The 27,304-nt window shown below is 43.1% G+C and overlaps 2 protein-coding genes across 2 annotated transcripts in view; one reads left to right on the top strand and one right to left on the bottom strand.

Annotated features, from left to right (window-relative positions):
• Nucleotides 1–5,250, top strand: part of LOC144108050 (uncharacterized) — a 34,531-nt gene extending 29,281 nt beyond the window's left edge. The window contains exon 5 of the mRNA XM_077641331.1: nucleotides 2,787–5,250. Within this exon, the coding sequence (XP_077497457.1) occupies nucleotides 2,787–3,137 (351 nt within the window). The 3' untranslated portion in view covers nucleotides 3,138–5,250. The remainder of the gene's footprint in view (nucleotides 1–2,786) is intronic.
• Nucleotides 5,251–12,535: 7,285 nt separating this feature from the next.
• Nucleotides 12,536–26,577, bottom strand: LOC144106796 (uncharacterized). Its single transcript, XM_077639741.1, has 4 exons — nucleotides 21,248–26,577; nucleotides 19,521–19,611; nucleotides 18,094–18,210; nucleotides 12,536–15,272 (listed from the first exon to the last, which is right to left on the bottom strand). Exons 1-4 carry the CDS (start codon nucleotides 21,290–21,292, stop codon nucleotides 14,908–14,910), a joined length of 618 nt encoding a protein of 205 aa, XP_077495867.1. The 5' UTR covers nucleotides 21,293–26,577; the 3' UTR covers nucleotides 12,536–14,907.
• Nucleotides 26,578–27,304: the final 727 nt, after the last annotated feature.

Here is a 27,304-nt window from a genome sequence, read left to right as displayed (position 1 = left end):
CACTTACACTAGTTTCATTATTTATACTGCTTATGTCACAGAGCCCTCAATCCCATCACTAGGAAGCAATCGATTGGTGTAATAGTTTCAGCACCTACTAAAAAACTTGTCAACAGAAGCATTGTTGCTGCTAGGCTTAGTATTCTTCACTTTTGCTGCTACGACAGCCGTAGTTTGCTAGATGAAAGAGCATGTTGTTGCAGCTGCATGTATCTTAGATGCTTCAAAATGGAATGGTTTTGAGCAGCTGCATTCATTGGATGGGCTATATAAATAAACAACAAAAATAGTGCCCTGCCTGCACAATTTTACCAGCTATAGTGGCTTCAAATCTTGGAGTTAGGGCAGTTTGCACGCATTAGCTGTAGGAAGTTGTGGAGTCGCCAATCCATCTTCTACAGTGTGCCGCTAGTAATCGTTCGCACAGATTGCAAGCACAGGTTTTACTGGAAATAATTCAGTAGTATCAGCCTGGGGCAATTTGGGTCTTTCATGTTTCTTTTGTGTGCTTCTTGGTGTGACATTCCTGTTGATTAATCACATAGATCAAGTTGAGATGTTGTCGAGACATGGAATGCTATCAACTCACTACCATTGGTAGTTATATTATTGTGCTCTTTCACCTTTACTGTGTTCTTTGATTTGGTACCCTACCTTGTGTTTATTGCTTGCATGTTTGGCTGGGTAATTTGAAACCTCTTGCTGATGCCAGTACTTGCTTACCTGTGGAATTGCTTCTCACAAGAATGCACAAACAAAACTGAGACATTGCATGATAACCATGTGGTGCTGGAGAAGTGTAACATGCTCTCACACTTTGTCTTCGTGCATGAATGAATGTGTGTGTGCACTTGGAGTTTACTCGTCACTCGTTTCTAATTTTCACCAGCAATTTTAATCTGCTATCATGAGTCATTTACGACATGGTGAACTCATGCAAAGTTGATGAAGTTTGCATCAAGGGGAAGAAGAAAATGTTTCAAAACTGAGTTTTCTTGGAGGTTATCTGGGACACCCTGTATGGTAGCGATGTATGCGCCAGCATTTAGTGTGGGGGTGCCATTCTTCATTCTTTGGCTGTTGACCTCACAGGCAAACGAGTGCTTGTTGCTGCAGGCAGGTGCATGTCTTACTCATTAGTGTGCCAGATAAACACATTTATTTTGTTGTCTGGCTGTATTGCATGGATGGTATGCTGTCATGCATGACGCAAACTTGGTTACTGCAAATCTGAACCTCACAGCTTTCCATCCAGATAAAACTTCAAACTTCATGGCCACTGACACTGCACATCTGAACAACTGTTTTTTCTAGCCAAATGTTAAATCACTATATGACATGTCAGCGAGAAGCCATTCATTGCTACCTTTGTATCTTGGCTTTTTTAGAGTACTCAGTCCTCAATGGCTATTTCCATGTCCACATAGGCAAAAAGCTACTCTGTGACGTTTGAGGTAAAAAAGAAACAGTGATATTTGCATGCTGGCAGAGCCTGAAGTTGCACATTAATAAGGTGCAGATGGGACTAGTGCACCATGAAACTTCACCCCTTCAGCCAACTCTCGGTGTTGTTTATTATCGCAACAATTATTGCATAGGTTGTGCCTGCCAGTTTGATTGCTGTTTGACAAGCTTCTGGTTGAAGGGGCTTTTTGTTAAAGGCATCAAAAGGACTGCATGACAAGGGTGTGCCCGTTATCATTTGGTGATGCCATTTTGCCTTGGAAGTTATGAAGAAGGTGTGAGGTGTGTGAGTAGTTTTTGTTTTTATAATTTTCTTTTTTTACACTGTGACGGGTGTGTGTACTAAAGGGAAGAACTGCCTCAAAATCTATTGTAGAAGACGAAACAAAAACTGTGTTGCATGCATTCAGTGCACTTTACTAACACATCTTGAGCATGCTTGAGCAAAAGCATGACAACAGTTGCTGTGAGCTTTAAAATTGCTTCTTTTGCCTTATCTTTTATACATGTTATATTTTTATACTTGTACGTCTTTTGTCTTCTATGCTGGTGATTGGTGTCTGATTTTTTTTAATGTTGGCGTTATTTGCTGTTCACTTGTTCGTGCTCTTTGTCTAAAGGTTCATCTTAGTATTACCAGCTGTCTTTGACTTCAACTTCACTTACTGATTCAAATGCGTATTGTATGAAAAGTGAGGATTTTGGCTAGTTGGTCTTTTTCCTTCATATTTGGTTTGACTGCACGCTTGTGAAACATACAACACGAGTGACTCGACATGCGCATGATGGAACCATTTCATGTTGTGCATGTTTCACAAGCGCGCAGGCAAACCAGATGTGAAACTTGTCAAAGCTATTCTCATTAAATGGACTTGATTTCTGCAACTCAGAAATGCTGTAGAATACCTCCGTTGCGCATAAAACATTGTAATGTGTACGCACGAAAATTCACAAATGTGTGGGGAAGTGCTGTTATTGTGCCAAAGCAGTGTTGACTGGAAGTGACGCAGTGGCTCATAGTACACATAGCTTGAAATCCCTCACCATAGCATTAAACAGTTCTTACCACCTCTTTCTAGTCTTTGTCTTTGTGCAACTAGCCCCAGATGATGTGAACTTTATGCCAACCACCAAAAAAAAAAAAGTTTTCACTTCAAAATTAAGTCATCGCACAACGTTTTGTGCATCTGCGCTAGTAACATGATGAGCCCAAGTGTTGCAAGAAAGTGCCTTTTCCGTTAGCCAACTTGCATATGCCTCTTAGCATATATATAGCGAGCTCTTGGGTACAGATTCGCACATGCCGCAGATCACACTGAATATATGCTCTCTTCCACGATGCAGGCTTTTTCGGGACAGCTCGCAGACGCGGCCGCCCACTCGCGGCACACAACTCGCGGCTGCATGACGGAAACCGACTGCTACAGTGCTCTGTGTGCAGCTACAGCACGAATTACACGACCAGCATGAACATTCACCAGAGGATACACACGGGCGAGCGCCCGTTCCAGTGCCTCTACTGCGGCAAACGCTTCGGGCAGAAGAGCAACCTGGCCACACACATCCGCATCCACACCGGCGAGAAGCCATTCCGGTGCAACTTGTGCCCAGTTGCCTTTACGCAAAAGATACACCTCGTTGAGCATATGCGAGCCCACACACGTAAAAAATAGGCCCCTGGGAACCAACTGCTATATCATCTTAGTGACATAGCCCTTGTCCAACGGCATCCATGTCTTAGGTAGTCAAGAAGTACTATTCAACTAAGACTGTGCCCTGTCAATGTGTCATTTGATTTTAATTTGTGCCGCGACAAGTGCAAGGAGTGATGAGGTTTGTGAAGCAATGTTTTCTCATTATCTAGTCTTGTAGTTTGGTTTTGTGCACTGCCAGCGTGAGCTATAGCTGTTTATTTTGTTGATGTTGTTGTTTTGCTTTGTTTATATGTGCTGAATGGTTTTGCCAGCTTGTGTCGTGCCATTATGAAAAACCAAAAGTAACAACATACTGTATTGCAAGAGCAAATAGAACCCACATGATGTTTTCCCATTATCACAAATGATCGGCATATCGGCATTGGCCTGTTGTGAGCGTGGGAGATCACTGCTGTCCTTAGCGCACAGTGACTGTGCTTTTTGGCACTAGCATGCCGATTCTCGAGCAATTATCAGAATTACCCATTTTCATTTATTGAGATAGTCCCGCAGTTACTCGGGGCAGCCTAGTCATGACACCTTTTGTTTTTGTATGGGAACCAGTGCAGTGGTAATGAAATGCACAAAGTATGACAAAGGAAAGTCATGCATTGAGGTGATATACATGCTATTGCTTTTGTTATTAGGCTCTGAGATTATCTCTCGTCATACGTACAAAGGAAGCTCCACGTTACTTTCAGCTGTGTCATCCTTGCATGCCCAATTTTTGGGTGCTTTGCAGCATTTGCACATTGCAGTGTTTGCACTCATGTTTATTGCTCTTTCACTGTCTGCTGCAGGGCAGCTACATTTTAGCTCACCTTATTATGTCGGTGTGATATCGCCAACTTCTGTTGTTTCATTGTACTTTAATTTATTAGTGTTACTCAAATTGCAGTTTGGTGTTGCATTAAAATCACCTCTTAATGTGAATAACTGTCATAGATTATGGCTAATAAAGTTGTGCTGCTGTTATTTGCAGTGCATGTCAGCATCATGGCATGTAATTCAATGAGAATTATAGAACTTCATCATTCCAGCAGCTCTTGCAGGAACTTTGCTAATTGGTCTGTCAACTTGGTTGAATTTTGTAGCGTACAGAAAACGCTCTGAAAATCAAATCAGTAACGATTTTTCACATATTCTGCTCATTCACTATCCATCATTTGACAGGTTTCATTGCTGTGATGGCGCAGAGGATGTAACTGTGTTAGTGGTTTAACAATAAAGCGTGTTGCTATGTAACTGCAACTGTTTTTTTCATTATATATTGCATTGAATATGATTCAGTGCTTCACTGGGGTGATTGGAAGGGGAAATCTTTTCAGACGTCATGAAAAGATATAGAATTATTTATGCCTTAGGATGTTGGGGCCATTTGTTTTATGACATCTATGCTTACGCATGATGTCGTCTGTACGTTTTTGCAGCCTACACGCCGAAAAAATAAATGCTTTTTGAGGCATTAGCACTGTCTTCTCTTCGACGTTTTTTTTGTCATATTTCAACAGTCTTTGTGTACATGTATAGGTCAGCTTTGAGCATGCCTTTTAGTTGGCGCTCATAGCGTTTCGCTTGTTACTTGTATTGTGCTGTCTAAAAGCTGTACTGGTGCGGCCAAATTATTATGGAGCACGCTTTGGAGTTATAGAATTTCTCATCCATTCCATAGAGAAGATATGATGGTTTCTTGGGTTCATACGGGAGCGCTTCAGCTGCATGTGCTAACATGTGACTAAAGTAAAGAACTCCATAATTTTTGCTAGGTAAGGCATGGCAAGAGTTCTGTCACCGAAGCTTGCTCCGTAATATCGTGGCCAGAACTGTACATCGTAAGGTGCATATTTAGTTGCAGTTATGCACGTCTTTGTCCGTGCTGACCTTTGTACCCCCATTCAATGCCGTATCTCTTGAAGGGACCCAGAAAGGGGGTCTTAATAAAGGTGCGATATGTCTGGGATGTTAACAGACGACAGTTCATAATTATCCCCCAGCAAGAATTATTTTAATGCGTTTTGTGGAAGCTCAGTTATATGCAGACAGAATTTGAACTTCCACTTCTTCGCGCCTTTCCCTCTCCTCTCGCACGCCAAAACAGTGGCGCTCCTCCGCCGGCCCCACTCACTCAACCCCTCCCCTACCTCTGCCGGCTGCGGCGCGCGCGGAGTGGCTGCGGCCACGGTAGCGCGTGACGTCTGAAAGAATTTGGCGCTGTGAACCAATGATAACCCCCGGCTGCTGACGTCATTTGCAAGACGTGACGTCGTCTGCCAGATTTTCATGTGAAAGCCCGGCACCGGGCGTCGCCGCGAGGTGCGAAAGTGGGAATTTTTAAAAATGTATTGTAAATTTCCTGCTTGCTTTCGAGGTCTCGTACGCGGCATGGACTCTCGGTGGCCTGTGCTCTACCTAGTGAAAGCATTTTAAAGCGAAGCTCAAACACCCCTTTCTGTGGCCCTTTGAAATGCTAGGCAATGCAGCAGTTCCAACACTTTGCAGAGAAATTGTAAGCAGGCAGTTTATTGCAAGGCTGCAATGTACTTGACTTGTGCTGCTATCACAGCCTCAGTTATCCAATGAAGGGCATGTCACTGTAGATGCATATGCTTTAGATGCTTCAAAATAGCTTTGCTTTTTGAACATTTACAGTGGTTTCAGGTTTTTTTAGATTGGATGGTGTACACATGCATGCTAAAGCAAGTCACAAAGTCATCATCTCATCTCGCATAGCGATCACAGGCAGAGGTTGCAAGCACCGGCTTTATCGGCGATGGTTCACTTCGCTAGGGGCGGTTTTTTTTTCATTCATTTTTCTGTTGACTTCCTTGGTTTGAAATATCAGCTCTTTAGATAGTGTTGTATCACTTCGCCTAAATCAGGACTGTATTGTGACTTGCAGTGCAGTCAACCCACTGCCATTACTGTGGTTACGTTTTTGTCTTTCGTCATCTGAACAGTGTTTACTGTGCGTTTTTTTTTTTTTTTTTGCTGATGTGCTGCACTTCTTTGTGTTCATCTCTTGAAAGTTTGCCTAGATATTTGAGACCGCTGTTTAGTGCCATTATTTTTGCAATCAATTTTCATTCTATAAGCATAAAAACACTCAGACAAGACTCTTAGACATCCTACAATAGCCACGTGATTTGTGAAGAGTAATGTGCTCATTTTTTCTGTGTGCATATGTGCGTGCATACATGTGTGCTTTCTGATCACTGTGATTTTTACCAGTTTTAAGCAGTTTCAGGTGAAGTTGATATTATCAAGTTTACATTAAGGGAAACAAGAAAATCTTGTGTTATCGTAAGTCTAGAGATACGAAATTCATGCTTGCATGTCTTCTTCTTTGTAATGATGCGTAAGACATTAGTAGGAATAGATCAACAAGTGGTATTCACCTGCGACCGGAAAACAATTTACAGCTGAACTTTTTTCGTTCAGTTCCAGTTTCAACAATCCAGTGGCGGCTGTGAGGTCAAAGTTCAAATATGTCTCATCAGGCAGCAAGAAAAAACACATAATTGCTTCATGCTTTTAATTTATTACAATGCTTAAGCCAGACTTTCTAGAGTGCTGGAAGCGTAAGAAATGAAATAGCAATTATATCAATTTTCTTGTGCCTCCTGTAGCCTAGTATACTGAACCTTGCTACCGCAGCAATCACTCAGCTGTTGGAACCAAAGCAGAACGAGAGAAAAAATTTAATTATAAATTAATAACTGGTCATAAGCAAATGCAGCCTGGTCATTCATGTATTCCAATGTCTTGTGCATCATTACATAGAAGAAAACACTCAACCAAAATTTGGTTCCTGTACTCCATTAAAAGTCAAAGTTGTAAGTTCTTCTGAAGCCTTGCATGCTAGCAACACAGTGTGCCCAAGCCTTGTATAGCGATGGCCATCTCCTTTTAATAGCTGTTGGGCTTGAAGGCAATTGAGCACCCATTTCTGTTAGCAGGCGCATGTCTTACCGCTTAGTGTGTGTTAGTTTGGTTTGGTTTGGTTTATGGGGTTTAATGTCCCAAAGCGACTCAGGCTATGAAGGACTCCGTAGTGAAGGGCTCCGGGAATTTTGACCACCTGGGGTTATTTAACGTGCAATGACATCGCACAGTACACGGGCCTGTAGAATTTCACCTCCATCGAAATTCGACCGCCGCGGCCGAGATCGAACCCGCGTCTTTCGGGTCAGCAGCCGAACGCCATAACCACCGAGCCCCCGCGGTGGCTTAGTGTGTGTTAGTGTGCAGGCACTAATGTGCTGACATGGACCAGATATCACAGATTTATCTTGTTCTACTTATTATCCCTTAACTTTTGTACCCAAACCTTTCATGAAGTTTTTACCAACATGCCAGGTTTAAACATTTTTGACGAGGTATAGGGGCTTCAGCCTTCCCTCTCACAATTTTCCTTTGTCATTATGCATTAGCTTTGAGGAAGGAAGACATCAGTCTTCTGTCTGTCTGAAAAAGTCTGACTGAATGTCTGTCTGAAAAAGTTTGACTTGAGTTTCTCTTGTTGACTCAAATGCTTAATGTCTTCACTATTTTTATGAAATAGAATTTTATGCCTGATTCAAAAATGGCAATAGTACCTATTTTGTGTTAAAATATTGCAATATTTTGAGTTGTGCTGATCAGAAATAACACAGTGGCTCGTGATACATGCAGCTTTAAATTTTCTCACCATAGCTGTTTAAAATTCTGATCATTTCTTCCTAATCATTGTGCAGCCTCACATGCTGATGAGTGTATGTCAGCCATAGAGCGGAAATAAAAAATCGCTTCAGCCGCCGCGGTGGCTCAGTGGTTATGGAGCTTGGCTGCTGACCCAAAAAACGCGGGTTCGATCCCGGCCGCGGCAGTCGAATTTCAATGGAGGCGAAATTCTAGAGGCCCGTGTACTGTGCGATGTCAGTGCACATTAAAGAACCCAAGGTGGTTGAAATTTCCGAATCCCTTCACTATGGCATCCCCCATAGCCTGAGTCCCTTTGGGAGGTTAAACCCCATAAACCAAACCAAACCAAAAAATCGCTTCAAAATTGGTCCATCTCATCACCTTCATGAAAGCATGTGTGCTAGCAACACGATGGGCCCGAGTGTAGTTGGAGAGTGCCTTTCCCATTTGACAACTTGTATATGGGTCGGATGTGAGCAACTTCTTGAGTGTGTGGATCCACAAATGCTGCAAATTTTTGGTGAAAATGTTTTCTCCTCTACGGTGCAGGCTTTGAAGTAACACGTCGCAGACAGGGCCGACCACCAGGACAAAAAGTGTACGAGGGAAGGCGACTGCTGCGGTGCGCTGCGTGCAGCTACACCACGAGTTTCATGAGCAGCCTGAAGGCCCACCGGAGGACACACACGGGCGAGTGCCCATTCCAGTGCAGCTACTGCGGGAAGCGTTTCGGGCAGAAAAGCAACTTGGTCACACACCTCCGCATCCACACTGGCGAGAAGCCATTCCAGTGCGAGCATTGCACCATGGCCTTCACACAAAAGATTGGTCTCGTGAGCCACATGCGAATCCACACGGGTGAGAGACCATTGCAGTGCCGCTTTTGTCCAATGGCGTACGCACACAGGCTGCAGCTGAAGAGGCATGAGGAGATGCACGTGAAGCACGGCACCGCTGTTGTGCAAAATGTGCCAGCTTTGACACAATCCTCGAGCAACCAGTAATGAAAACTTGGTGTTGCACTGTGTCATACCTGTATATTGCTTCAGTCGGCCACTTGCAGGAGTGGCTTTTCACAGATGCATTAGGCAAGGTGTGAACGAAGACAGCATCCAGCAGCTACACATCCTCCTGAAATGAGCGATGATCATTTGACTTTGTAAAAGACACTTGTGAATTTGAAAAGATGGACAGGTAGTTTTCTCACCACGGGAAAAAAAGAAGCCTGCTTACAGTGCATAAACACAAAGCAAGAGTGCTGCATTTAGTGTTTTCTGGAATTCACCTCACTGACTATGCATAATTTATGGTTAAGATTTCATGCTGTGCCAACTGTACAGCTGTTTCTGGCACCTTTGGAGAAATCATAGAGGCGGTGTCATCCATGGTCTGCCCCTTTCCTGCAATCTTTAAGAATGTAAAGAATGTTTCTTTCATGCAATTTCTGAAAGCAAGCACTGCTTATCTTTGCTGTTATCAGTGTGACTGATAGTATTAAGCATTGGTTTTGTTTGATCCGTGTTACTAGATTTTACTAAAGCCTTTAATACAATTAATCATTCCATTTTAAGCTGTTCCTTAATGTGAGAACAGGCCCAATGTTAAGCCTTCTCAATAACCACTTACCTGTTCGGAAGCAAAATGCCTCTGGAGCTTTCTTGCGAGCTCAAACTGTTATTCAAGGTATGCCCGAGAGCTTGATACCAGGACTTTTTCTGTTTATATTAATTTTCTGCACTGTATTGGTCCATCCCACTATTGCATATGCTGGTGATACTGACACCTCAATATCTGACAAGTGCATTGACACTATAATTTTCTTATTCAGTACTGTATTAGGCAAAGCAACTAAATGGTGTTTCGATAGCCTTTTAATTATTAATCCCCGTAAGCATAGTATTTAAAACTAATAAAAAAACCCGTCCTTGCATACCTGCTTTAAACCCCTCTAATACTATTTCATTATCCAGCTTCCTTGTTATTTTGGATATCACCCTGAAGTTGTACAGCTTATCTGAAGAAAAAAAAAATTGCGTTCAACATTGGAGTACACTGTTTTCTTCATTGTATACTCGTCATTATAATATTGCACTTTTGTACACAGTCATCTCGCTTGTGGTGTTATTGCATGGGAAATGCGTGCAATTGGCACGTTTCATCTGTGAAACATTTACAAAACCAGGCCATCTGCATTATCACACACAGCTCTATTTCTCCTAATGCTCATTCTTTGTTGCATGATAACATCTTATTGGTTCATTACCTTTTTCATTATCCCCTTGGTATTATGTTATTTGAGCTAATTAAATACACCCTACCCTTCCATTTTATTTGTCCCAACATGTTGACTAGAACAGTTCAATTAGGCTTGCAGCTAGAAAATTTGCTACTTCCAAGAGTACATACTAGTGATGGAAAAATGACCATTTTGCAGCCATCCCATTTGGAATACATTGCCATTTTCATTAAGAACACGTTTGTTGCATCTTTTCAAGAATAAGCCTTCCTGTTGCAAAGTTGTGCCTTCTTCTTCTCACTTTAATTTGGCTACTTTTGTTATTGTAAACCACATTCTTGCTTTGTTTTGCTGATGTCTTTCCTTTTAGTGTGGTGTAACCTGTCCATTGAATGTGCTGTTATTTCTTCACGTATTTATCTACTAAGGGTCCGTGTATAGTCTTCTGATTCTGGGATCCTTGCCTGTTTTCTTCACAGTTTGTAATAATTTTTTGCAACTAATAAACCTTGGGTTTGATTTACTTTGATTTGAAAGGCAATAAGCGTGTGTACATAATTTCTCTTTTAGCACATATTGTGCACCAGGCACTTCCAGTCTGTGGACCCAGAGCAGTCTAATTTTTTTTTTCTTTTCAACCAAAATTTAAAACTATGGACTACGCAGAAGGTGTACACTATAGTCCATATATTATGGTAGTTTGTGAACAATTAATTTAGGGAGGTGGTACAGAGCAGATCGTACCACGAGTGCTGCAAGAAACTGAAGGCACAGAGACGAGTTCAAAAATTTCACAAAACTATTGTTGTAAGTGCTAAGCCCAAAATCATCTGTTGGCACTGCTGTACAAGAGCATCTAAAATATTTTTCTGTGCTTTTGCTTAGCAGTTTGTCAAGGGTTGAATGCATGCAGAGGTGAAACTAATTTAATCACTAAATACTTGCCTGTGCATGCTGGTCACATGACTTGGTTAAGCAATGTACATTGCAGACTTTTTATTACCATCATTGCTTTTTGCACAGATTCTTGCCCATCAGATCTGGCTCCATGAGCTAAAGATACTCCTCGGTTATGGAATGTTGACGGTACAGTTTACTGTACCCGATGGACTAAACGAGCCAGAGAAACCTACATGGCTATCGTGTACAATTTCAGAGGGTCACATTGTGCACAAGTTGAATCGTCAGTTTTATGTTTATGCAGGGAACTTCAAATAAGCTTGCAGTTCGGCAAACACTTAATTTACAAACCTGCCTTAGCCTTTCAATCACTGCTCAATGCAAGCGGTGTCTCGTGCAGTACAAGGTTTTCTTTTTATTGCGCTAGCACTTATGGTGGCCATTCTGCGCATTTCACCATTGCGTGTTTGTCCGTCTATTTGCCTGAAGCCGGTTTTGTGGCAGGCTGCTCACCTGCCCAACGGGTGGTGGGCAACCTGCCTAGGTGCCTGTTATATCAGGTGGCAGCTCATTTAATTGTGAGAGGCTATTAGGGAACATCAACGTGGGTCTCAACCCAAGCAACTCATTCCCACCAATGGCAGCAGCTACCATAGAAGGGCAGTGGCGCATTGCTTGACCGTTGCACCACTGTGCCAGAGGTGGTAGGAAGACCCTCAGGGACCCTTGAATGGAGGGAATGACCAATTCTGCATATATGGACATTAGCCTGCTATCGCTCTGCAAACAACTGCCATCCGTGAGCACTAGATCTCAACACTGGAACCGAAGGGAAAACTGAACAGCTAGCGTACCTAATTCGCATTTGGCCTAACTATGCAAGTCAACCATCAAGTTTCTTTTACGTCAATTCCAAAAGGCAGCCCTAGCCAGATGGGATATCTATTAGGCCAACCACTACATGCCTGCCCGGAAAATAATTTTTATCCCCTCTCCTGGAATAGTGCCCTTTGTACTGCAGTAGTTGCGACAAAAAAGCAGCAGGCAGAGATTCTTTGGGCCATTTGGCATGTCTCATGTTACTTTTGGTGTTCTTTCTGTGCTTTAACATTTGATGACAATGTGCTACCTGCGTGAGACAGGGCATGCGTATAGGGGGTATTCACCGACGTCACAGCGGCCACCATTTTGTTGTCGGTGGAGCACTGCGAAAGGCTGCGGGCGTGTCTAATGGGATTATCGCCTCCTGCTCCGGCCTGCACTTCTGAAGCTATGCGCTAGTCAACAAAATGGCACCCGTGACGCCACATGAATACCCCCTATTCACAGATGCTCTTCAAGAGTTACAGTGATGTTGGAAAGAGCATAACTTCTGTCCTCAATTCACATGTGCAGGCCATTGCACCTGCTGCCTTGTGTGTTATGAACGGTGCAGAGAGAAATGGCATCGTGAACATCTGCATCATACACACATGTTCACCGACGTGTTCAAGCCGTGCTGGCAAAGCAAATTTGAATGACAACTTGTAGAAAGTGCCAGACTGCAAACAAGACAAAACTGTTAGCTTTCACAAACTTCATTTTAATCAAACCATGACAACATTTCATTCATGCAATGAGATGCACCTGTCCATTTGCGGAGTGAAATGGGTGAAGTAGCAACGTAGCTAACAGTGCTTAGTCGCATACAAAAAAATGGTGCCACTTTTGTACATGAGATGAGCACGCTTTGCACAAAGCTAAAGTGAAGCTTGCAACAAATTGGTATGGTACTCTCCCTCGGGTATAAGTCTTACTACTGCACCATCTATTGAGATCTATTCGGCAGCACAGTCTGTCGCGACCATGACATTTCCTTTATCCTCGATGGGACAATGAATACAAAATCCACCTGAGCATAAACACGACTGCAATAACCATCTGTGAATTCAGTTTCACAATTTCCTTAAATTTATATCTCGATTTTGATTTTTAAATAGTAAACTATGTAATTTATTTTTAATGGGGATTTAACGTCCCAAATCGACTGAGGCTGTGAGGGACACTGTAGTGAAGGGCTTCGGAAGTTTCAACCACCTGGGGTTCTTTAACGTGCACTGACATCGCACAGTACACGGGCCTCTAGAATTTCGCCTCCATCAAAATTCGACTGCCGCGGCCGGGATCGTACCCACGTCTTTCAGGTCAGCAGCTGAGCGCCATGACCACTGAGCCACCGTGGCGGCCCTATGCAAAATACGTATGAATTATTTTTTATGTTTAACACTCTTAAAAATGAACAAAATAATGAGCAACTCCCATTGGTCTTTAAAATTTCATGCTGGTACAGTTTGCAAATATATGCAGTTGCCATGGTTTGTGGTTGGAACATGTTATGTCAATTTCAGTTAGCTGAAATTCAAATTAGCAATGTATTTAAAGCATGTAATGAATAAAATACTATTTCAAATGCTTTGCGATAACTGCACTCACAAGTGAGCACTATACAAACGACCTGATTAGTATTAGCAGTACAGTTGGGTCCACCGCATAGTTCATAAAATCATCTATTCATCAAATAAAAGTCAGTACACTGTGCCAAGTGCATGAAGTAGCATTTTTTTTTAACACTTAAATATTTTTACCAAAAAGTCCGTCAATTGAATAGTCTTTCTAAAAATGGCATTATACTCTTGTCATACTGTGCCCTGATCAGCGTGCAACAGCGATTAGGGCATACAGAACCCTAATTGCAGTGATACATTATCCACCGGTAAGCCGTCTTTATATTTCCTTGGGTGTTGCACGACTGACCAGTGAGCCACTGGCAAAACCAGCTTATTTTGAGCTGCTAACAGATGGCAGTAGTGAAACTGCACGTGTGCTTTTTGCGGCTTTTTTAAAACTTGCTCAGCTATTACACGCCTTCATCATGAGACTTAGTATTTGTGGCCGCACAGCTTGCGTACTCATGTGACATGACCTACCGGAGACCCAAGACAGTGAATATGTTAAGAGACGGAAAGTAACCACCGTGCATCTAGGAACAAGTGCATGCCAAGGTTACTTTAGCTGAAATTACGAAGAATAAACAAACATGGGCAAAGTATGTAATGTGCAGAACTCTCAACAGGTTTTCTAGTGGGGTGTCTAGGTGGACGCCTACCGAGGGCAGCTGCAAGTCGGATGGAGTGATGAGCTTCGGAAACTTGCTGGAAATAACTTGAGTGCAAATGGCACAGGACCAGGCTAAATGGAGATCACGGGCAGAGGCCTCTGTCCTTCAGTGGAATTAGCTAGTCTGATGATGACGATTACAAAACAAAAACAAAATGATGCCCTCACGATGAACTGATCAACTAATTTATTTGACGTATGGCCATGTACATTTATGTACCCATTGCTTTTCATATGATATTTTTTTCTCCTTTTCAGTTGACATGTACAGTAGAATCTTGATATTACAATCATGGCTGATTGCCAGTCACAGCACTCATTGTGAGCACTTTAGAGCGGCACATGGCCCGCACATCACCGACACTGCGATTGCCATTTGCTACACAATAGGCACCGCGAGCGGCCAGCAGTGGTGCTGTAAATAAACCCAGTCAGCTGCAAATAGATTCCTGTAAATGCATTTCCCCTGCCTCAGCATACGGATCTTGCTCAGTTCTTGACAACGTGAATTTCGAGTGATACAAAAATTTTTTTGCGGACCCGTGAGATCCGCGCCATCTAGACTGTACAGTAAATGTACACAGCCACTCATCAAATAAACATGCTGGCAGCTTGTACGAGCTTTACGCCGCAGAGTCTTCCATTTTTTTCATCCCTTTGTATTCTGTGAAGTGTAAGAACATGCAGTGAAAAAGCACGTGCACTGCCTAGCCCCATTCACAGCCTCTCTTAAAGTTCCGCTTCGTTTAGTGTGCTCACATGCGACCACGTTTCTGTTCACATGTGGATGCGCATGTGACGGTTGAAGTTGCCCTTCTGCGAGAATCCCTTGAAGCAGTGGGGGCACCGGAACGGAGTCTCTTTGGTGTGCGACCGCAAGTGCACCTGCAGCTGAGAGTGGAAGCCAAAGCTCATGGGGCACACGTGGCAGGAGAAAGGCTTCGGAGCCCTTGAAGAAAGTGGCGTGAGCGTATCCTGGACGCCACCCAGCGGCCGCACACTGGGCTCGACGGCAATGTCCATAGGCCTGCCATGCACTGCACTGCTTGCGGCTGAGTCGCACTGGTTGTCGCTCAATGCACAAGGCCCTCTGGCAGCAACGTCCCCATGAAAAGCAGCCGGATTGAACGGAACTGGCAGTGCTGCAAACACGAAGCCGCAGATGCATCAGAGCATCTGGTTGGACATCAGTGTAGCAAAGTGCATGTGAAGCCTTTGTCAAAAGGTAAAGATCCCGAGCGGTTTGCTTATAAGCAGTGCAGTCAGGATATTGCAAAATCTGTGGAAGTCTTAACTTCCAGAGGTGTGAGGTCAACAGTTCCTCTTGCCTTCAAGAGACTCTGAATGCTGGCACTGCATAATACACCACATATCAAGGCCCTGAAGCAAAGCCCTTGGGCTGTATACTTTATTCAAAGGCTGTACTTAACTCTCATCATGCAGTGCTGCAGTACTGTACTGCACTTTCAAGCCAGATTGTGCTGTAAACTTGCAGATATCCAGTTTTTTTTTTTCTCCACTAAAGCTAGGCTTGCTTTTCAAATTAACACTCAAAACAGATCGCATGTGCAGTAGTCGCCAACTGAAAGCCTGTCTGGAACTGATTATGACTTGCAGCAGTGTCTTCAGCCATTATGATGCTGCAAGGGCTGGGCAAATTTGCCTCATACCTTGCAACTGCGTCATGTACCAACATAATGGATCAGGAATTTGTAATGTATATGATGCATACATACATGATTGAACATGATCGCATTTGTTCTTAAAATAATATATGTGCCTAACTGCTACCAACTTTGAACACAATTATATAATCCTAGTCGTCTTTACAACCACAGTGGAATCATATATGCCGACATGGCTCACACAAAGATTAATGTCCATTCTGTGTACAAACAGCAAAAATTGGCGGTGGTTTAGATCTGGTTAAACCTGGAGTGACGCGATAGCTACAGCTGGCTGAGTGGAACTTGGTCACGTGACCAACCACGTGATCAGCCATGGCGCTGCGCCGCCGGCAGCTGCTTCGCACCACTTGACAGCGTGGCGGCGCCGCCACGCTGAAGGCTTGAAATGCTACCGTAATGTAGCTATCGCTACAAAACAGAATGAGTACAAGTGAACGTATATTCTTTTCAGCAATCTGCACATCATCTTGTATGTGTTATTCACTTAAAGGGACACCAAGGACAACTTCATCCAATCATTGTTCTCAGTAGCAAGCAATTACCTGGCTCTTTTTGGCTATGTTGGTGTTTGTTCTGCAGAAAAAGGTGCTTTTATTGGCAAGCAAATTGGATTTAAAAATCTTTCTGCCAGCCAATTCAATCTGGTGACGTCCTTATGGAAAAGGATGCACTGCCGCCATTTTGAAGTGAATGGTGGCGTAGCATATTGTCTGAGATCCGCACCCAAAAATCATTGTCGACACACGTATTGTATTTGCAAAGTCTGCCGCTGATGGGACACCTGTATTTCGTTTTTAGGCCTTTTCTAGCATATAAAAGCTCAGTCTTTCTTTAGGTCTACCTTCTCCACGTTTTGTCGCTTTTCAGTTGAGTAGCTTATGAGTGGCAGGGCATTTGTCAATTTAATGTTATGCTGGGACTATAGCATTTCAAATGATTAAGGTAGCATATCTTATGCTATATTTTATGGAGTAATTTTCCGCTCTAAAGTACACTAGCAAGATAATGAAAAACAATGAACTAGCACAAAGCTGGGCACAACATTCAGATGTTCTGTACAGACAATCATGGCACCTGTGATCAAGCGTGATGCATAAAGTGACAACCAAGCTTAAAGGGACAGTGAGCTCGCACTGGAGTCGGCGTGTGTCAATAGATTACAGCATTTTAACAACAAAGCCACTACTTCCACTGAAAATGGAGCTTTTATAAGCTCTGAAAGACCAAGAAATGAAATACAGGTGTCGCCACGATCGGCCAATTTCACAAGTAAATCGCGGTGTGCCAACAGTTTTAAACCACGGATCTTGGAGGCTTGGCTACATAGTCATTCACTTAAAGGAGTATAGACACCTAACATTTGGGTGCGTGTTATCTTGTTTGTAATGATGCGTAAGGCATTAATATACTTGGATTACCACCTGGTATTCTCCCACGACCACTAAATAATTTATAATCGCATTTCTTTCTCCTGCTGTTTCGGTTTCAACAGCTGAATGCAGGCTGTGACGTCAACGTGTGCTTACAAACCACGCGAGACATGAACTGTAATATAATCGCTGCTTCCACATTCGTTGCAATTCTGGCTCTTGAGCAAGGCTGGCTTCAGCACTGCAGTAAATTAAAACGATGAAGCAGCAATTATATGGACATTTTTCCATGCCTCACGTGACACAAACGCACTCTTTGACGTCACAGCCACAGTTCAGCTGTTGAAACCGATACAGCATGACAGAAAAATTCGATTATAAATTATTTAGCTGTCGTAGGTGAGTAATGCGTGAGTCATGAGTCTTGCATAGTAGTGTCTTCCGCGTCTTTGTAGAGAAGAAAACATGCCACCAAAATTAGGTGTCTACACTCCTTTAAAAATGTGATCACCGAGTCGTTTTTGGTGCAGACGCCACAAGTCCAAATCGAGTCGTGGGAAAATTTTTTAGTGCAATTTCCTCCGCAATAAATTCATCTTATGCTGCCAGACAAACATCAGTATGACCAGAAAGAGCCATAGGACCGACTTTTCATAAGGACATACAGTGTTTGGAGTTCTCCTCAGTGTCCCTTTAATCCCTGACAAAAGGTGCGCGAAAACAAGACGACGGATGAAGATGGAACACACACCACAAGCGCTAACTTCCGACTGAACAAGCGCTCATTTTGTCGTGGATCATCGATACTGACTCGCCCAAATTTCCACCCTTGTCCCTTTAAGCTTCGGCAAACTGCTGTATTGCTGTGGTGCGAACAGCATACGAAGAGCAGGGCCGCCACTGACCTGCTGCATGTTGAGTCACACTAGTCATGCTCATCAGTGGGGGAGGCACAGGCAAGAGGGCTCGCTGCTCTGTTGCACACTCTGGCACAGGTGTTACGACGAGGGACGACGGCCATGCTGCGAGAAAGGCAAGGTCTCTCCCATAACTGCGTTTTTACACAATAAGTCTCTGCTAGGTCAGAGACCTAGTATGTGCGGCGTGTCAGTGCAATGAAAGAAAATAACGACAGTTCAAAGGTATGAAAATGCCAGAACTGGCTCTTTTTTTTTTTTCACAGAGTCTACTTTGTCTATGGTGAAGTCAACATGTAAAAAGTTGTAAGGAAAGCCCAAATGGGGGCTTCCCCTCTGTAACAGTATAAAACACGCAGCATAGAATATTGTTTTTAATAACTGCAAAAGCTCTGTTTTCAGAAAAGTGGAGCCAGCCAGCTGTTTTTCTGGTTTATAGAACATCCTTTCCTTCCGAACACAGCCAGAATTATGGATAGGCTTTCTTCAAGAAGGAAAAAAAAAATTTTTTACGCTGGATCCTTTCAAGACACATTACAAAGACACTAGATCTGTTCTTTCGAAGTCCTTTCAGAGCATGCTACAAACTTGGAAGTTTCACAATCAATGCACTGCAAAAGAAAACGGCACTCCCCAGCTATACCTAAAACTCGGTCTAACGCTGGAGTCCTGGATTAATGTAACTAGCTAATTCACCACGCATGATTCTAAAAGCATTAAGCATGACCTTTGTCAAAAGTATGCAAGCTAAGTCATGCTGTGATGCTCCCACAATGCAGCTGCCTCTCCACAGCAGCAGTAAACGTTCCCATCTGCACCTTTGAATTGCTAAGAGAGCAACGCAAACTCCAGTGCATTTATCAGAATCTGCTGCATTCATCAGCAATGCAACATGCATATTTTTGACAGAGAGACTGCACAGGAATTAACGATACAGCAGCTCATGTAACGCCGTCTAAAATGTCTCAAAATGTTACAAAGATTAAAATGTTAAAATCACTGACACTCAGCCTAGCATGACAGTATGCGTTGCTTTGTGCGGCACTACAATTTCTGGCCATATGAACTGTGTGCTCCAAGCGCACAAAGTAAATTAACTGCAGCGGTACAACTGTTCCACCAAATACCGACACAACTAACATTGTACATATATACTTCTTTTCATAATGCAACACGATTTGCAAGACAATTGTCATTAAATTGCACTCCTGAGCAACTAATTGCTCTTGGACAAATATATTAAACAGTTGCAAAACCCAGCCGAGACAAAACAGACCATCATGCAAAAACACATTTCACAAAGCAGCATGGATTCTGTTGTTACACAGAGCATTGTTCACTCATTGCCATAAGCTTTGGCTCACAGTTAAGCCAAAGTAATGTAGTAAAGAAAAATCAATAACAAGAGGTTGTACATTTCACTTCTAGATTGATCATCTTCCCATTGTGTCTTTCAATTCGATTTCGCAGTGGGCTTCTGGAGGGTGGGTGGGTGTGTGGAGGTTCCTAGAAAGGAGATGCATATTTACTGGTGGGTGTCCAGTGGTACACCCACCTGAAGGTGCACAGTTCTTTTTGTGCAAACATTTTTCTTATGCATCGGGGAATAGAATAACAATGGGAATGTTTTATGAGAATTTATTATTTGAGCTGCAAGAATGGAATAGTCAAACCCAGCAAAGTCAATCGTAGATTTATCGGCGTGTGACAGTACAGAACACACTGTCAAATAAAATGTGAGCCAAGAACCACCACTAACACATTTCTTTCTGCCCCGCCACATTGCCCTCTAGTCCTTGCTTCATTCATGGTATACATCATCACCAGCAGCAGCAGCCTGACTACACCCACTGCAGGGCAAAGGCCTCTCCAATTCACCATGTTCCTTTGCCGCAGCTGGCAAACAACATACTCTGCCTGAAAGCTTCACCACGACTTGCTGTAAACAGTACAGTACTTATAAGTAGCACATTTAGGACATTAAACTAAAAAGAACAAACTCAAAGCTCAAATGCAGCACTGAGTGCATTCAGTTAACGTCTTGAAATTGAAGCCATGCTGCATACAAAAGCAGAAACTCAAGAGCAAACATTCTGCTTGTTACTGAGATTCAGCGTTACTTCCATAATAAGGGTCTAGTCAACAAGCCATAATTGAAACTAGGTTAAATTGTTTATACAAAACAAAACAACACTGAGGGCTGTATAAAGCATACGTTTGGGGAAAGCTCTGAAACAACTTCACTACTGACTCATCTTGAAGCTGTTACACGAAATGGATGTTAGACAAGCTTAGTTATAATACACAACAAGCATTTCTTATGACCAATACACACTGCAAACAACAAGGATATTATGGCCATCCTCGGACAGTGATATGTGGATACAAGACACACGGTGAACGAGAAAAGCACTACATGCATTCAATGTGCTTACTGTATGTTTTTCTTGACAAATTGTAATACTGCAAAGCTGCACGTAATATCAAGTGAAGGTTGTTAGCACTTAAAAAACAGAAGCTCTGAAGCTGGAACACTCGCTGGTTTGAAATGTTGCCACTGTCAGTCATTTTCTGCAACTTCATTCTGATGGTGGCAAGATCCATACGGAGCTTTGTTGTAACAATGCAGAGCGATTTCAATTCTGACTCAACGTTCAGAGATGCCATACTATTCACACTGCAGGCTTCTCATTCAGGCACAATAATGCATGTAAGCAAGAGGATTTTTCTTGCTTTCAGGGGCAAATGAAGTCAAATGGCAAAGTCTTCAACAAACTCTCATTAATAGAATAAAACTAATAGTCATGTGGCAAGTTGTTCTGTTCAACAAGTCTGGATACAGAAAGGCTTGCCCAATGCCACATGACTCAACATTCTCATGCTTGATCAGCAGAGCTTCATGCAATTCAGAAATAATTCCATCCCGTGAAAGCAATTCATGAAAGCAAATGCTTTCACGAGTTGAATGTTCATTTAGATACCCATGATTTCTCGTCTGGGTCCAGTACCACGAGATGAAAATGGGCAATTGACACTTGTGCGTCTGGCTAGTGCCTGTCCATATGGATCAGTATGGCTACGAATGACATATGCAGCTTCCAATATTACACCATCTTTGTGAGTGAGTGGTTTTCTGTCGCACCAAGTGCAGTTGTAGCACTGGTGCCTCTGTTGCACAGCAGCTCATGAGCACCGCCTGCACCTCTTGAGGACTGCAGCACAACTTGACATTTACCCTGTGAACCAAAAGCAGAGTTTGTCATAAGTGGGCACACACTGATGAAACACGTGTTGTGCGTCACTTTTGAGGTAAGGATGAATGGCCCTTTAAGTCCTGAAATGCTGCTGAGCTAACACCTTTTCTTTGAACAGGTTATTGAGCACCTATCAAGAAGGTCACAAAGCCACTGCGATGCCTTTGACATTCCTTTTTAATGTGAACAGCTCATTCCTTCGTATTTTGCTTTCAAGACTGCAATGGCTATCGAAGTTCACCAAACAAGACACACTGCAATCTTGTAGCTGAGATCAATGTACACTATTACTATTCGGGCATTTTCAACTTAAAAAATAGACAATAGTTCATTTTTGCAAACTTTACAAGTCACCATTTACAAATATAAAACAGCCATGATGATAAGCTACTTGATCGAGGCATGCTTCTGCGCAATGTTCTGTGCAAATCTATTATGAGAAGCATGAGAGAAAACTTATTGTTGTCAAGTGTGACAAATGTAAAATTGATTATTGGCTACAAACACCCGTCTTACAAATTTGCATGAGGGCAAAGACTGAAAATCTATCTCAGCGTTGTCAAGGAAATGTCACATAGCGTTACTTAGCTTAAAAACTATTACTCGTGCTGCAAAATAAGGTTAAGTGGAATAACAGTATGAGCTGATTTCTATGTGTTAACTGTCCACGTGATGTCAAGATGTAAGCCTACAATCAAGACAGGCTGTTACAGGTTGTTACAACTAGGGTGCTACTTCCCGACATTCGAAATGCCATTAAGATTCAAGCCAGAAACTTTTCTTTTCATGCACGGAAGAGCGGATAAGTGCAACATGACAGAAACCTCATGAAAAGCAAGCAAGAAGTCATATCTACACTGAAAGAAAGTGAGCGTTTTTCAGGCCTGAAGCATGACACCAGAGTTTGCAGAATCTGAGCTGACTGAACTCTGGCTAAGCTTGACTACTGTGTGCCATTTTTACAGGAACACTCACAAAGTGCAGCACTGCTTCCTTTGGTTTCCAGTTTGCCTCCATTGTCACAGGACATCCACAGCTGGGCATTCATTCCGACTTAACTGCTATACAGGTCAGCTTGTCACATTGAACAGGTAAAAATATTTCAGAAGAAATGATGCCACAAAACCAACCTGACCCATTCGTTACCCATGCTAATAGGACATGCAGCAAAGGCTAAGGATGCTCAAAGAGCTTCGCAAACCTTAGAAGCAGTACGACTTTTTAGCATTGCTAGAAAATAATAGAAAGTTCTAACAAGTGGCTGCAAGTTGAGGTTATTGCTGTTGCAAGGTGTAAACTGTGACGCCTGTTGCTACAGTTTGACTACTCATCACAGCCTACTATCATAGCCTTGAAGCGCACTGGTTTCAGGAAGAAGTATCTTAGCCTGTGTTAATGTACGTAGCTATTGCGATGCCAGTGCATGCTAAGTTAGCCCTCGATAAATTTTGATAGGTGTCGGTGTTGAAGGGCTACAAAGTGGCTACACTTCATCACACCAAGGCCAAGAGCAGCATATATCTAGCATTAGTTCTTTAGTGCCTTCAAGACAATGTCACCCCCACGGCTGTGTAAAGCAAACTCAAGTAATGAAAACTCTCAGCAAACGGTTACAGATGCTACAAATTGATGTCTGTTGTTTCTTAAACATCACAATAGGCGATGTCTAATGGACACAGGTATAAATTGGCTCAGCAGTCTAGGGCTGTGCAGCATGTACTTTTTTTCCCGTACAAAAGATAACTTGTAAAAAAGAAGCACACATGATTTTTGCATGAATGAAGGCACTATGTGCAAAGGAACAGGAGTGGCACTTTCTGTCCAGCCTTGCTTTTTTGCTGCAACACAAAGCGTGCAAGGAGCTTTGCGCTTTCTACATCTTAAACCCATCTTGCAGAGTGAAAATATGAAGAGTTCTCGCATCCTTTTGCAGGTTTTCAATGTGTTTGACATGTCATTAGCATACACTTGGTGTTGTCGGCACAGTTACAGCGTTCGCATAACCATGACATCCACCGAGAGTACTTGAAACGCCTCCTCTCTGCCTTGCAGAAAGGATGCACTTTCAAGTCAATAACCTCGTCTTAAATTTGTAAACTAAGGCTTTGCAAGACTGAGGCAACAGGCTTTTTAAATGCTAGTACAGTTCAACCATCAACGCACACTACTGCCACATACCAACCAAGTAGCCTAGCATTCTTTTTCTCCACAATAGCAAAACTACCACAGTTCAAGTCTACTATGCTTCACGACCTTATCTCATACACAAAAATAGGTGAACTAAACTTTTGCCAACAGGAATGACAGCAGTTGCATCACAAGAACTGCACTGATAGCAGGATCCATTACTGCAGAATGCTGGTACAAGTTCTTTTTTGTCACAAACTTGAAACAAGCAACCTGAAAAACATCTAGCAATGACAAGTCAGGGTGAACACACTTAACGTGCATAAAGTTTTCACCACCACGAGAAACTTGGACATTAAAGCAAAAGATGTCACTTGAAGCCTCTAACAACAGGCATAAATTTGCTTCCATGATGCACGAAACAAAAATGGTAGACGTATGTAGACGAGCACTGGTATCATCAAGTATGTGCAATAATTACTGTGAGCATGTTCCCACTTTTGAAAAATGTCAACTCGGGGCTTTGAACTGCACAGTTTCAGTTTCTGCACACCATATTTTGGAACACTAGGATCTGCATGTTTGCAACTTTTTTTTTATCCATGTTAGAGATGTGTCAACTTTGCCAACACAAAATCTCTGCGTAAAGGCCAGGACTATTGACCTTTGCAAGGAGCATTCCCTTCTGTACCATATTCCTTGCTGGACTGTTGTGTGCAATCGGCGGCAAGCATAGTGTAAGTGGCAGCAAGTACAAATTAGTGACAGCTAAAATGCTCAGCACATGTTAGCAATAGCTCAAGCAGCTCATGTTCCAACTTCTCTGTGTAAACATAGAATTCCCTTATGCACCATATTCCTTGCTGGACTGTTGTGTGCACTTGGCGGCAAGCAGTAAGTGGCAGCAAGTACACATTGGTGACAGCTTAAATGCTCAGCACATCTTCACAACAGCTCACGTTCAAACTTCTCTGTGTAAACATTGAAAAAGTCTGTGCCTGCACCCAATACTGTAATAAGGGAGTAAGTATTACTTAGGGTGGATGCTAATGAGCGATTATTCCGGCCATTATTCAGAATTGCTACACCTTGTGGGGGTTTCCCTAAAATACACAAGTCTAACCTGATATGGTGTGCACTGCCAGAAGACATTGCAAAGTTAGATGGGCCCTATGATAAAAACTATGTCATTTGCTCTGCAAGTTGCATTGCCCAAATAGGTTTGTCACATGCCATGTGTGGGTCAGGCTGGTGGTATTCAGCACCACATCTGTCTCTCTCATCTTTTGCTCTGTGTTTTTAAAACAGTGCAGAAATGTGAAAGGCAATTTGTAAACAGAAATGTGAAAAGCATCTCATATAATGTAATAAATTTTCCACACAAACGGCATGCATCTACTACTAATGAGCAAAACTACATGTGCATTAATCCATACAAAACCTTTGACACTTTATTCTCCGAGGCTCATTTGGTATTTCGGCTGAATGCAAGCCAAGGGCAAAAAAATTAAGGGGGGCACTTAATTGTTGACCTAAAGTGCGGTGAGACAAAAGCCTTTAGTGCGGTGTTGCTGCTTGTGTCGCTGATGTGTTGTGAAGATGCTGATTAAAGACTGACTACAAAGACCGTTTAGGCAACGTCCTTAGTAGTAGTAGTAGTAGTAGTAGTAGTGGTTTATTAAAATAATAAAAAGGAAGGATAAGATTTTGGTAGCCCTGGCATCTGCCATCTATACTGAAGCACCTGAGCTGAGGCAGCGTAAATAAAAGATAGCAAGCAGAACGGAGAAATGAAAGACGTGAGGGGACAGGAAGAGAGGATAGGAGGAGAGGTAATATACACAAACTACACAATAAGAAATGTGTACGGTACTCACGGATTGAAATAGGACATTCGGAGCGCTAGCCTTGCAGTGCCACGCAGGCATGTGGTAAACCACAGGCCGGCTCATTCGCTACTGGAAGGAACAATTCTGCTTTGTAGATGTTCTCCCTCTCGCGCCATACCACAATGCACCACCTTGGTTCCATGAGCGTCTACGGGCGGCGCTCCATGAAGCGACGGCCACGCGCTCCGAATGTCCTATTTCAATCCGTGAGTACTGTACAGGTTGCGCGCGTAATTCGGCATTCAGGAGGCGTCTTGATTGGGACGCGACAGCGTGTTGCAGCATTGCCAAGGAGTCCAAGGAACGCCACAGCCCGTTCGGCGCGACACTTTGCCCGTTGGACAATTTAAGGAAAGGAAATGACGCCTGTCTCACGCCTCTCGGTGGACACCCGAACCGCGCGGTAAGGGAAGGAAAAGGCTTTCGTTAGTTGCGGGACGGAGATGTAAAGGACGCCGGGCAGATCCATGGCCGCGAGTATGAGCCATTAAAGGCTTTCGCCTTAATAATGTGACTTGGTTTGATAGAGTACTGTTGTGAAGTGCCCGAAAGGGTTGTGAACACCATTCATTTATGCATAGGGAACAAGTATATGTTACACGTGAGTGGCAGAATATATAATGAGACCTCTGCATCTGAAAACAACTTCACGCATTCTGCGCTGAAGCAGTGACACTGACTGCGAATTTTGTTTCTGTAGGGGTAGAGTACGGTCCACTTAGGTGGGTGCCCTTCGGAGTGAACCTGCACACATTGGGTCCAAGTTCCGTCACACTGTGAACCGTGAAAGCAAGTCTTGGTTCATACACCGTGATGTCAGTTTTGTAAAGCGCGCGCATTTCGATCAGCCGTCCTGATCGAGATGCGCGCACGAGCTGAATAACCGGCATCCCGTAAACTCTGGAGCTCTGCAGTTCGTAAAGCTTTGCACATTGCTGCGCCGCATAAGCTTTATCCACTTGGTGCCGGGCTTACCACTGCAACGATGTGAAAAAGCAAACTGAAAGCACAACATGCACCCTTGACGGCTGCATTACATTTACGCAAGCAGAGGAGGCAATGGGCATTGAAGAAAAGCCTCCACAAATAACTTGCCACGGTAAACAAGTCACTGTCAACATGTCATCCTCATCACGATGACCACTGCCACAGGATCACGATAAATGGATAGGCAATCGGCGGGACACGGCGCACACCCAGGCACGGTCGCCGTATCACTTGCTAGTGGGTACTACGCTTTTTTTTTAATTTTCGAAAAATGTTCAAGACGGCCGCAACGCTTTTGAAGCGCTTGCATCGGGAACGCAAATGCGGCAGTACTGTGTTTCGTTTTTACCGGCCGCGTTTCGATGGAGGCGAAACGCAAAGGCGCCCGTGTGCTGTGCGAATATGTCAGCGCACGTTAAAGATCCTCAGGTGGTCGAAATTATTCCGAAGCCCTCCACTATGGTTCCTTTCTTCTCTCAGTCCCTCCTTTATCATTTCCAGTATGACACGGTGTGAGGTGTGACAGGTGTGAGAGGTACTGCGCCATATTTCATTTCCTCAAAAACCAATTTTCATTTTCTGCCACCGAATACTGTATGCATAACTTTGGCGCATTGACGCACTGCATCATCAGTTTTAAAGAAAATGCGCATGTGCAAAGGGCGCGCGTCTAACTGATGCGATGGTGTTCAAGTGCTGGCTGAGCTTCGATTCGAACATAATCGGGTTCGTGGTTTAAAGCACATTGTATATATATTTAGAAACTATACGGTTTAAAGAGACATTAAAGTGAACTTTGCTTTATGCTATGGAAGCTACTTTAATTTTCTTTTTTACTTCCATGCAGGAAGAAATTTTTCAGTAACCGTCTCACGGTCTTCACAGCCTGCTTAATTCTTGGCGGACACCTTAAACATCTTTAGCTGCCTCAACCACGCCGCA

Source organism: Amblyomma americanum, chromosome 10, assembly GCF_052857255.1.
Source record: "Amblyomma americanum isolate KBUSLIRL-KWMA chromosome 10, ASM5285725v1, whole genome shotgun sequence".
Lineage (NCBI taxonomy): Eukaryota > Metazoa > Arthropoda > Arachnida > Ixodida > Ixodidae > Amblyomma > Amblyomma americanum.
This window is presented reverse-complemented; position numbering and strand designations above follow the sequence as displayed.

Coding starts and splice junctions, on each gene's coding strand:
- LOC144106796 (XM_077639741.1), bottom strand. CDS start 21,292: ATGAGCTGCTGTGCAACAGAGGCACCAGTGCTACAACTGCACTTG. Junction 19,612..21,247: donor CAGTGCTACAACTGCACTTG/GTGCGACAGAAA, acceptor TCTCCTTTCTAG/GAACCTCCACACACCCACCC. Junction 15,273..18,093: donor TGTGACTCAACATGCAGCAG/GTCAGTGGCGGC, acceptor TCGTGTTTGCAG/CACTGCCAGTTCCGTTCAAT.